Below are 13,739 nucleotides of genomic sequence, written 5' to 3'. Positions count from 1 at the left end.
TTAATCGTAAATTACATTAATCGTAAATTAAATTAATCGTAAATTAAATTAATCGTAATTTAAATTAATCGTGAATTACATTAATCGTAAATTCAATTAATCGTAAATTAAATTAATCGTAAATAAAATTAATCGTACATTAAATTAATCGTAAATTAAATTAATCGTAAATTAAATTAATCGTAAATTACATTAATCGTAAATTAAATTAATCATAAATTAAATTAATCGTGAATGAAATTAATCGTAAATTAAATTAATCGTAAATTAAATTAATCGTAAATTAAATTAATCGTAAATTAAATTAATCGTTAATAAAATTACTCGTAAATTAAATTAATCGTAAATTAAAATAATCGTAAATTAAATTAATCGTAAATTAAATTAATCGTAAATTAAATTAATCGTAAATTAAATTAATCGTAAATGAAATAAATCGTAAATGAAATTAATCGTAAATGAAATTAATCGTAAATTAAATTAATAGTAAATTCAATTAATCGTAAATGAAATTAATCGTAAATTACATTAATCGTAAATTAAATTAATCGTAAATTAAATTAATAGTAAATTAAATTAATCGTAAATGAAATTAATCGTAAATGAAATTAATCGTAAATTAAATTAATCGTAAATTAAATTAATCGTAAATAAAATTAATCGTAAATAAAATTAATCGTAAATTAAATTAATCGTAAATTAAATTAATCGTAAATTACATTAATCGTAAATTAAATTAATCGTAAATTAAATTAATCGTGAATTAAATTAATCGTAAATTAAATTAATCGTCAATTAAATTAATCGTAAATTAAATTAATCGTAAATGAAATTAATTGTAAATTAAATAATTAGTAAATTAAATTAATCGTAAAATAAATTAATCGTAAATTAAATTAATCGTAAATTAAATTAATCGTAAATAAATTAATCGTAAAATAAATAAATCGTAAATTAAATTAATCGTAAATTAAATTAATCGTAAATTAAATTAATCGTAAATTAAATTAATCGTAAATTAAATTAATCGTAAACTAAATTAATCGTAAATTAAATTAATCGTAAAATGAATTAATCGTAAATGAAATTAATCGTAAATGAAATTAATCGTAAATAAAATTAACCGTAAATAAAATTAATCGTAAAATAAATTAATCGTGAATTAAATTAATCGTAAATTAAATTAATCGTAAATTAAATTAATCGTAAAATAAATTAATCGTAAATTAAATTAATTGTAAATGAAATTAATCGTAAATTACATTAATCGTAAATTAAATCAATCGTAAATAAAATTAATCGTGAATTAAATTAATCGTAAATTAAATTAATCGTCAATTAAATAATTCGTAAATTAAATTAATCGTAAATTAAATTAATCGTAAAATAAATTAATCGTAAATCAAATTAAGCGTAAATTATATTAATCGTAAATTAAATTAATCGTAAATTAAATTAATCGAAAATTAAATTAATCGTAAATTAAATTAATCGTAAATTAAATTAATCGTAAATTAAATTAATCGTGAAGTAAATTAATCGTAAATTAAATACATCGAAAATTAAATTAATCGTAAATTAAATTAATCGTAAAATAAATTAATCGTAAATTAAATTAATCGTCAATTAAATTAATCGTAAATTAAATTAATCGTAAATTAAATTAATAGTAAATTAAATTAATCGTAAATTAAATTAATCGTAAATTAAATTAATCGTAAATTTAATTAATCGTAAATTAAATTAATCGTAAATTAAATTAATCGTAAATTAAATTAATTGTGAATTAAATTAATCGTAAATTAAATTAATCGTCAATTAAATTAATCGTAAATTAAATTAATCGTAAAATAAATTAATCGTAAAATTAATTAATCGTCAATTAAATTAATCGTAAATTAAATTAATCGTAAAATAAATTAATCGTAAAATAAATTTATCGTAAATTAAATTAATCGTAAATTAAATTAATCGTTAATTAAATTAATCGTAAATTAAATTAATCGTAAATTAAATTAATCGTAACTGAAATAAATCGTAAATGAAATTAATCGTAAATTAAATTAATTGTAAATTAAATTAATCGTACCGTAAATTAATCGTAAAATAAATTAATCGTATGAGAAATTAATCGTAAAATAAATTAATCGTAAATTAAATTAATCGTAAATTATATTAATCGTAAATTAAATTAATCGTAAATTAAATTAATCGTAAATTAAAGTAATCGTAAATTAAATTAATCGTAAAAGAAATTGATCGTAAATTAAATTAATCGTAAAAGAAATTAATCATAAATTAAATTAATCGGAAATTAAATTAATCGTAAATTAAATTAATCATAAATTAAATTAATCGTAAATTCAATTAATCGTAAATAAATTAATCGTAAATTAAATTAATCGTAAATTAAATAAATCGTAAATTAAATTAATCGTAAATTAAATTAATCGTAAAATAAATTAATCGTAAATTAAATTAATCGTAAATTAAATTAATCGTAAATTAAATTAATCGTAAATTAAATTAATCGTAAATTAAATTAATTGTAAAATAAATTAATCGTAAAAGAAATTAATCGTAAACTAAAATAATCGTAAATTAAATTAGTCGTAAATTAAATTAATCGTAAATTAAATTAATCGTAAAATAAATTAATCCTAAAATAAATTAATCGTAAATTAAATTAATCGTAAATTAAATTAATCGTAAAATTAATTAATCGTAAATGAAATTAATCGTAAATGAAATTAATCGTAAATTAAATTAATCGTAAATTAAATTAATCGTAAATTAAATTAATCGTAAATTAAATTAATCGTAAAATAAATTAATCGTAAATAAAATTAATCGTAAATAAAATTAATCGTAAATTAAATTAATCGTAAATTAAATTAATCGTTAATTAAATTAATCGTAAATTATATTAATCGTAAAATAAATTAATCGTAAATTAAATTAATCGTAAATAAAATTAATCGTAAATTAAATTAACCGTAAATTAAATTAATCGTAAATTAAATAAATCGTAAATTAAATAAATCGTAAATTAAATTAATCGGAAATTGAATTAATCGGAAATTAAATTAATCGTATAATAAATTAATAGTAAATTAAATTAATCGTAAATTAAATTAATCGTAAAATTAATTAATCGTAAATTAAACTAATCGTAATTTAAATTAATCGTAAAATAAATTAATCGTAAATTAAATTAATCGTAAATTAAATTAATCGTAAATAAAATTAATCGTAAATTAAATTAATCGTAAATTAAATTAATCGTAAATGAAATTAATCGTAAATGAAATTAATCGTAAATTAAATTAATCGTATAAGAAATTAATCGTAAAATAAATTAATCGTAAATTAAATTAATGGTAAATTAGATTAATCGTAAATTAAATTAATCGTAAATTAAATTAATCGTAAATTGAATTAATCGTAAAAGAAATTGATCGTAAATTAAATTAATCGTAAATTAAATTAATCGTAAATTAAATTAATCGTAAATTAAATTAATCGTAAAAAATTTAATCGTAAAAGAAATTAATCGTAAAATAAATTAATCGTAAATTAAATTAGTCGTAAATTAAATTAATCGTAAATTAAATTAATCGTAAAATAAATTAATCGTAAAATAAATTAATCGTAAATTAAATTAATCGTAAATGAAATTAATCGTAAATTAAATTAATCGTAAATGAAATTAATCGTAAATAAATTTATCGTAAATAAAATTAATCGTAAATTTAATTAATCGTAAATTAAATTAATCGTAAAATAAATTAATCGTAAATAAAATTAATCGTAAATTAAATTAATCGTAAATTAAATAAATCGTAAATAAAATTAATCGTAAATAAAATTAATCGTAAATGAAATTAATCGTAAATGAAATTAATCGTAAATGAAATTAATCGTAAATTAAATTAATCGTAAATTAAATTAATCGTAAAATAAATTAATCGTAAATTAAATTAATCGTAAATTAAATTAATCGTAAATTTAATTAATCGTAAATTAAATAAATCGTAAATTAAATTAATTGTAAATTAAATTAATCGTAAATTAAATTAATCGTAAATGAAATTAATCGTAAATTAAATTAATCGTAAATTAAATTAATCGTAAATTAAATTAATCGTAAAATAAATTAATCGTAAATTAAATTAATCGTAAATTAAATTAATCGTAAAATAAATTAATCGTAAATCAAATTAATCGTAAAAAAAATTCATCGTAAATTAAATTAATCGTAAATTAAATTAATCGTAAAATAAATTAATCGTAAAATAAATTAATCGTAAATAAAATTAATCGTAAATTTAATTAATTGTAAATTAAATTAATCGTAAAATAAATTAATCGTAAATAAAATTAATCGTAAATTAAATTAATCGTAAATTAAATAAATCGTAAATAAAAATAATCGTAAATAAAATTAATCGTAAATGAAATTAATCGTAAATGAAATTAATCGTAAATGAAATTAATCGTAAATGAAATTAATCGTAAATTAAATTAATCGTAAAATAAATTAATCGTAAATTAAATTAATCGTAAATTAAATTAATCGTAAAATAAATTAATCGTAAATTAAATTAATCGTAAATTAAATTAATCGTAAATTAAATTAATCGTAAATGAAATTAATCGTAAATAAATTTATCGTAAATAAAATTAATCGTAAATTTAATTAATCGTAAATTAAATTAATCGTAAAATAAATTAATCGTAAATAAAATTAATCGTAAATTAAATTAATCGTAAATTAAATAAATCGTAAATAAAATGAATCGTAAATAAAATTAATCGTAAATGAAATTAATCGTAAATGAAATTAATCGTAAATTAAATTAATCGTAAATTAAATTAATCGTAAAATAAATTAATCGTAAATTAAATTAATCGTAAATTAAATTAATCGTAAATTTAATTAATCGTAAATTAAATTAATCGTAAATTAAATTAATCGTAAATTAAATTAATCGTAAATTAAATTAATCGTAAAAGAAATTAATCGTAAATGAAATTAATCGTAAATTAAATTAATCGTAAATTAAATTAATCGTAAAATAAATTAATCGTAAATTAAATTAATCGTAAATTAAATTAATCGTAAAATAAATTAATCGTAAATCAAATTAATCGTAAAAACAATTTATCGTAAATTAAATTAATCGTAAATTAAATTAATTGTAAAATAAATTAATCGTAAAAGAAATTAATCGTAAATTAAATTAATCGTAAAGTAAATTAATCTAAATTTAATTAATCGTAAAATAAATTAATCGTAAAAGAAATTAATCGTAAATTAAATGAATCGTAAATTAAATTAATCGTAAATTAAATTAATCGTAAATTAAATTAATCGTAAAAGAAATTAATCGTAAATTAAATTAATCGTAAATTAAATTAATCGTAAATTAAATTAATCGTAAATTAAATTAATCGTAAATGAAATTAATCGTAAATTAAATTAATCGTAAATTAAATTAATCGTAAATTAAATTAATCGTAAATTTAATTAATCGTAAATAAAATTAATCGTAAATTAAATTAATCGTAAAATAAATTAATCGTAAATTTAAATAATCGTAAAATAAATTAATCGTAAAATAAATTAATCGTAAAATAAATTAATCGTAAATTAATTAATCGAAAAATAAATTAATTGTAAAGTAAATTAATCGTAAATTAAATTAATCGTAAAATAAATTAATCGTAAAATAAATTAATCGTAAAATAAATTAATTGTAAATCAAAATAATCGGAAAATAAATTAATCGTAAAATAAATTAATCGTAAAATAAATTAATTGTAAATAAATTAATCGTAAATTAAATTAATCGTAAAATAAATTAATCGTAAAATAAATTAATTGGAAATAAATTAATCGCGACAAACAAAAAAATACTTTCATTATTTGGACTACTGTTCTTGTTATTTTCATAACGCTTCGTCGATGTAATATGACGAAACTACATACTCTATTATGAGATCTGATATGCATCAGCAGGAAGAAGGTCACCATTGCTCCCAACACTGGCCAATGTATACATGGAATACTTTGAAGAAATTGCATTAAGGTTACTTACACCTGATAGTATCCTGTGTCTCTAAAAAGGCGTTATTCGCCCGTGCATGGAATATTGGTGCCACATTTGGGCTGGTGCATTTGCCATTAGGCTCTCCCTCCTAGGTAGATTTCAAAAAAGAGTTGCCAACTTAACAAATCCCGCACTATCGGCGAAAAATTCAACATCTGCCCCATCGCTGAAATGTGGCATCCCAGTGCCTTTTTTAACAAGTGCTTTATTGGTAAGTACTTGGACAAACTCAAAGCTCTAAAAGTTCAAGTGTTTAGACCCAAAATTGGCGGAGGAGTTTGGTAGAGTTCTCAAAGGTCAAATCGTTGAACGTTGACCCCTTAACAGCAAACTTTATGGCCGAAAACGGATTACAAAGATTTTCCCAAATCTCAGTACCCTATATATAAAATTTCGAGTCCGTAGACTGAAACTTGACAGAGTTATTGATTAGGAAAATGTACACAGGCACACACACACACACACACACACACACACACACACACACACACACACACACACACACACACACACACACACACACACACACACGCACACACACACACACACACACACACGCAGACACACACAGAGACACGTCCACGTTTATATATATAATAGATTATATTGGACCAAATATATAGTAAGGATGTAAAAAGTAAAAAAAAAAAAAAAATAAAATAAACAATAACTTGTGTACCACCACCGAGAATCGAAACCAAAACATTTAGCTCACGATTTATTTTTGCCTCTGCCGTTAATGCCTGAACTATGAATACATGTTTTCTACAAAGCTAAAAATTAAAACATGAACCAATATCTATTACGTTACGCATGCATATTCGTAATGCCGTCGTTCGACCTTCACCCAAATGTAGAAATCTAACACGGCATCGGATTCTGATCATTCTCATTACCAGCTGGAAATAAATGTTTTCATATTGTTATGTAAGTATTGTGTCGCGGAACAACAGTGAAAAAAGGAACAATCAAGTCAAGATTCAGCTAAGGAACAAGTGTATTAACAATAATGTACAAAGATAGGAAAGCGTGTATATCTGCTGGGCACTCGGCTAGCAGTTGAAGTGCAGTTGCATCTCTCTCACCGGTGTTGGAATTACTAGCGCTATTTATAGTGCTAATCGGTGTAAATTCCTCTGTTTAAGGAAGGCCGGTATAACAGTAAGTCTTGTCTTCACTTGTATCAACCGCAAGGTAATGTGTTTTTGTCTTCATCGTCTGGTAAATGAACGTTATATGAAACCCTTTGATTGTATCTTAAATATTTTCATGTTGTTTGTCTTCTGCTTTTATATAACATGACGCTGTCCCATCATCTTGAATATCGAACTTTATCTGAAACCCCTTCCAAAATGTTGAGTGTATCCGCCTCATCAATAAGGTATCTCCTCTCCGTGTTTAAAGAACACTTTATTACACGTCTCTCTTCGACTCTATATCCCTTCTATTATAAATATGAACTCCCCAAGTAATTGGGTCGTTGTCGTCATCGTTGTCGTCGTCGTCGTCGTCGTCGTCGTCGTCGTCGTCGCTATGTACTTCGTTATATATCTCGTCCCCGTCATGTATGATTGTAATCGTGGAAAAGTACCCAAAGCACATGCAATTTTATTAATGTATTGACAGCATTTTTTTAAATTTTTTTTATTGATATTTTCCAGAAAATTTCAAAATTTCACTGGCCTGGAAATAACTGGACTACTTGATGACCCCACGATTAAAAAAATGGAAGAACCCCGTTGCGGGGTGACAGATATCGAGAATCCAATATTCAATATTGATTTCTGTAAGTGACGTATCATATTTAATAATTGTTTTATCTTTCTTCTATACGAAACTAGCCGGGATCTTAATATAATCAATAATTGTTCCATCGAAATCGGTGAAATCGCCTATTTTTCAATCAAATCGATTCATTGTCTTCTCTAATCGAAGACCGTTATACGACATAATCATGTTGACACACCGGTCCCCGTCAGATCACCGAAGTTAAGCAACGTTGAGCCTGCTCATTACTAAAATGGGTGACCAATTTGGAAAGTCCAGGTACTGTATGTAGGAGGACGTCGACACCTCCCTGCAAAAAGTTGCAATAACCTAACGTCGTAATCTCCCCTAACGGGGATATATATGCGACTGGGGACCACTTGTGAATTTCATACTCCCATGAAACTTCGGAGGAAGTCGGTTAAACCCTGAATAGGGTTGGCGCTGACTGCACACACTAATCGAAGATCCACCATAATGCATTGGAGGGAAGCTTCTCATGATTCTCTGCAGTGACTTAATCCATAATACAGTGTAGCCTACATTGCACTGTAGAGAATCTGCTGTTTATTTCATAAAGTTTTAAACTAAAACTTTTCTTAATCTAAATGTTTTAAAAACTTAAATGGTTATAGGTAAATAAAATAGCTTAACATAAAATTAGCAATAGAAAAAAAATAATTAGTAATTAAAGAATGGGGATTATTTGATACTGTTTTTAGATCAGTAAAACTTTAAAAATCATATCTTGTTAAATATTACTCTTGTTCTGAACGATTAAATCCAAAAAACAAAAACAAAACAAAAAAAAAAACAAAAAAAAAAAACAAGGTGAACTCCGACTTTCATTGAAGTAAAACGTAGATGGAACTAAAGATCAGTTTTATTATTAGAATACTTATTAATGGGTTATGTATTATTTATTAAGTATCTATGAACGTAATTCCTGAATTGTAAATATGTTTAGAAGCCACGCATAACCCCAGCAAATTATGGATGGATGGCAAACGTAGGTTAAATTTATGGTAATAAAATTAGCATCAGGGTTAAGATATGTTTTTAAAAACTTATGTTTTGAATAGTTTAGCCTAGTTTTAATTAGATCTGTTTGATTAATAAATAAATCATAAATGCATATTAGGAATTTACCAAACTAGAAACATCGAACGGCCCTGGTTACCTCCCTTTCACCGTTATGAGTACTTATTAGGATTTTAGTAGCTTATAATTTCAACTAAATCTTTAAAATCCCGAACTTACGGAGTTATTTCCCTTCTACACCTAAAATATCCGATAATCGGTTATCTTAATAGGAGAAAACAAAAGAAAATAAAGAAATAAAAAATAAAAATAAAAAATAGATTGAGATCCTTAATTTTAAATCAAGAATGAGAATGAAATAAGTATAATGTTAAACTTTATTTCTTTATTAAATACGTTTTAAACTAAAACTTTTCTTAAATCACATAAATAAGATAACCGATATTTGTAAATGAACAAAGCATTCCCGGATACGAAACTAACATAGAATCGTAACGATTTAACTTAGCTGATATGACCAGATTATAAAAATCAAAATAATAAAAAATTAAAAAATAAGTTAAATTAAATAAAGAAATGTAGAAATCAACGAATAGTATTAATAAAACATATTAAATGGTTATAGATAATTAGTGGCAACATCGTATGATTTTGAAAATAGAGATACGAAAATAGGTAGATATATAAATCTTTAAAAAATACTTTGCAAGGATGCGACTGAGGTAAAATTGTTTCGATTATTTTCTGTTCCTTATAAGGGAAATGTTTTCCATAATGTTTTATTGTTAAAGCGTTTTTTTTATTCAACAAGTCTGAAGAAAGGCTGTTCTTGTGAAAATTTTCAAACGATATAATGTTTGAATTTGTCTAAATGGTTTTGAAACAATTGTAACTAACAATGAAATACACTTTTTGTTGCTATCAATCCATTTTTTGAAGTCTTAGTTTTTGTTAAAACAGTATATATATATATATATATATATATATATATATATATATATATATATGTATATGTGTGTGTGTCTGTGTGTAGTAATAGTAGTATTAATAACTATAATGACAATGCATAGAATGCAACGGAATAAACGGGGAGAATGATGCAAGGGGAGATGGTATATATATATATATATATATATATATATATATATATATATATATGTATAATTTAAAGGAGATTAGAACAATAGTCTAAAAAGCTGAGTGTATTTCAATGTAACAGTGAAATTACTAGTTTAATTAAAATACAGGAAAGAGAAAGTGCTTGTTGTAATTTAGATATATAATAAGCTCGATAGGTAAATATCCTAGAGCTAATTCAATATTAAGTAATGTGATTGATAATTTAAAATTTAAAAATCAAATTATAATTAAATTAAAAATCCGTTTCATAAGAAGGAACAACAACAAAATCAATTATCTGTACGATCGTTTCGGAAAACAATGCTTTTTATTGTGTTTTCCGAAACGATCGTACAGATAATTGATTTTGTTGTTGTTCCTTCTTATGAAACGGATTTTTAATTTAATTATAATTTGATTTTTAAATTTTAAATTATCAATCACATTACTTAATATATGTATATATATATATATATATATATATATATATATATATATATATATATATATATATATATATATATCTGTGTGTATATATATGTATATATATGAGAAAGAGAGAGATTAAAAGAGAGAGAGATAGAAAAAAAGAAAAAAACAAGTTATGTGTTTATCAACGTTTTATAAGATAAAACAAGTTTCGTCTTTATTTCTAGACTTCCTCTAGATGAATGAAATTAAGAAAAGAAAACGCCAGTATAAATATTTGAAAATATATTTTTGACGTAATGAAATTAATGACCCTGTTTAATTTCTGAAATGGAAAAAGTCATTAGAAATTAAAAAGGGGGGGGGCATAGTGTTTTCAAAGTGAGTACAGATTTCTTTATAACGTCATATAGACGTTACTATATTTAAAAAGATATGTCATAAATAACTTTTTCCGTTTCTTAAATGGAACACGGTCATACATTTCATTACATCAAAAATATATTTTCAAATATTTGTACTGGTGTTTTGTTTTAATTTCATTCATCCAGAGGAAGTCTTGAAATAAAGACGAACCCTGTTTTATAATTGATATGTGTCCACTCGCATGGTTTCCTGGCGTTGCCTAGGAGGGGTATGGACAACCAAGTAGGTAGAGTTAAACAGTTCGTGCAATAGGTTTCTTTTAAAACTTCTTTTTCTATTTTAACTAACCTCCCCATTTCTGCCCTATTCACAACTTCTTCTTTGTCCTTCCTCCCCATCTGACATCACTCTTCCTTTCCACCTTCCCCTTCTTTCTCTCTCCCCTCTCCTTTCGCTCACTCTCTTTTCCCTGCCTCTCTCTCATTTGTCTGTTTCCTCTCATTCCCCTTCCTTTTCGCTCCTCTTTTCTCCCTCTTCTTCTTTTGTCATCTTCCTTCTCCTCGCCCCTCTTCTCCATCTCTCATCTCTCCTCTCCTTCCCCTTTTCCGTCCCATATAGTCTCTCTTTTCTCATTGACTTTCTATCCCCCTCCTCTGCTCCGTCTCTCCTCTCCTCACCCTCTTCCCCCTCTTTCTTCTTTCCTTTCCACTCTTCTCCTCTTTCTTCTCTCTCTACTATACTCCCTCTATCCACTCCTATTTCCCCCCTTTCTCATCGCGCCCCCGCCTCCCTTTTCCCCTTCATCCCTCCTCTTCATCCCTAATCCCCTCTCCGTTCCCTCTCTCTTCTTCTACCTTCCTCTCTCTTTCTTCCCTTCCTCTTCCCTTCTCTTTTCTACTCTTGCCCTTTCTCACTCACTTCTAACTCTTCCTTTCTTCTTCTGCCGTTCTTATCTCTCTCTCTCTCTCTTCTCTCACATTCCACCTTAGTTTCCCCCCTTCTCTTCTTTCGTTTTCCCTCTATCTACTCTTCTTGTCTCTTATACCTCTATGACTTAAATACTCCCGTCAAGCCTGACAAAAAGCAAACCTTGGAATTCCATTCCAGGTTCCTGATTCCCTGACTGTACTGACATGCAGAAGTTCAAGTGTAATGTGAATAGATATCTTGCTGCCTAACTCATTACATAGCGTCCCTGCAAATTATGTCTCAGATAGTAACCCTCTGCATCAAAGTAGCACTTTGCCTTGTTTAGGTAAAAATGGAAATTATCCATCATGGCTGTTGCATGATGATAAAGAGCCCTTTTGGAGGAATCTCATCTTTTGATGAAGTTCGTGGAGACCACGACGGCGTTGGTCTGAAGAATTTCTCAAAAGTTGTAGTTAAATTCTGGTTGATGCTTTACGTCAGAAACACATCTCCATGCATCCTCTGCAACTCAAGTAATTGGCTCTCGCCTTGGGAATGCTCCATGTTTTGACAAGCTTCTAGATCTGACCTTTACTCCTGATCTGAAATGGAACACGTACATCATATCTGTTGTCAAGGTTGCTGGAAAAATGGTTGGGTCCCTCTACCGCTCCAGCATTTCACTGCCGATGCAATTCTCTACCTGCATAAGAACCAAGTACGTCCTAGGATGAATACTGCTGGAAAATAACGATAGAGCAGAGATAGGCTCGCAATGTCTCTTTTGTTGGAGAGAGGTTGCAAGAAAGAGAAAAGGACATCCTCTACTAGGCTACAAAGTCTATTTTGAACTCTGTCAAGGCAGGATAAGTTTCTCTAGTTCAAAAATGTTTCTTGACTTGTTAAAATAAAATAACTCTCCCCCCCTCTCTCTCTCTCTCTCTCTCTCTCTCTCTCTCTCTCTATATATATATATATATATATATATATATATATATATATATATATAACACGAGTTTTATATATAAAGCACGAGTTGTTCGCTTATCGCAATTCTTACACAGCAATCCTGTCAATAATGATGCCTAGAGTTTTCATCGTGTTTAACACTCGGAAGCTGGTTGACGTGAGCAGGACGTGTTATAGTTTTAAATTACCAATGAACCCTTCCCTCTACTCCTCTAGCATTATCTCTCCCAAAGACCTCCTAGCGGTAATAAAATGCTACAGGTTATTTCCCTTGGCCGGAAAAAGCCATTCCGCCATTATAACACTGTACAAGAATTACAGCACGCATATTCTTTGTTTGGTTGGTCTGAAATGTTACCAAAGGCAAAAAAAGTTGCTGTTCTGTAATTTAACTCGTAAAAAATAGTAAAAATCTGTTTGTGTGCGGTCTGTAAAGTTCAATGCAGATGAAAAAAAAAATGAAAAAAAAAAAAAAGATTAACCGCATTTTTCTCTAATATGCAAATAAGATGCTTACGACTGGATATAAAAAGCCTGATTTTTCAAAGCCTATGAAAGTGTTGTCAGCAGTTGAGTTTTGACAGCAGAGTGCCGACTTTTGGACTTGATTTTTGACAGTAGAGTGTCGACTTTTGGACTTGAGTTTTGACAGTGGACTGTTGACTTTTGGACTTGAGTTTTGACAGTGGAGTGTTGACTTTTGGACTTGATTTTTGACAGTGGAGTGTTGAGTTTTGGACTTGAGTTTTGACAGTGGAGTGTTGACTTTTGGACTTGAGTTTTGACAGTGGAGTGTCGACTTTTGGACTTGAGTTTTGACAGTAGAGTGTAGACTTTTGGACTTGAGTTTTGACAGTGGAGTGTTGACTCTTAGACTTGAGTTTTGACAGTAGAGTGTTGATTTTTGAACTTGATTTTTGACAGTAGAGTGTTGACTTTTGGACGAGTTTTGACAGTGGGGTGTTGACTTTTGGACTTGAGTTTTGACAGTAGAGTGTTGACTTTTGGACTTGATTTTTGACG

General features: G+C 25.9%; 1 protein-coding gene across 1 annotated transcript in view; it reads left to right on the top strand.

The window, feature by feature from the left end:
- LOC145297759 (uncharacterized) overlaps window positions 1–13,739 on the top strand; it is a 125,098-nt gene that overhangs the window by 37,112 nt on the left and 74,247 nt on the right. The window contains exon 3 of the mRNA XM_080144001.1: window positions 7,775–7,899. Within this exon, the coding sequence (XP_080000127.1) occupies window positions 7,775–7,899 (125 nt within the window). The remainder of the gene's footprint in view (window positions 1–7,774; window positions 7,900–13,739) is intronic.

This window comes from Euprymna scolopes, chromosome 18, assembly GCF_053919585.1.
Source record: "Euprymna scolopes isolate OS-2025 chromosome 18, ASM5391958v1, whole genome shotgun sequence".
Taxonomy (NCBI): domain Eukaryota; kingdom Metazoa; phylum Mollusca; class Cephalopoda; order Sepiida; family Sepiolidae; genus Euprymna; species Euprymna scolopes.
This window is presented reverse-complemented; position numbering and strand designations above follow the sequence as displayed.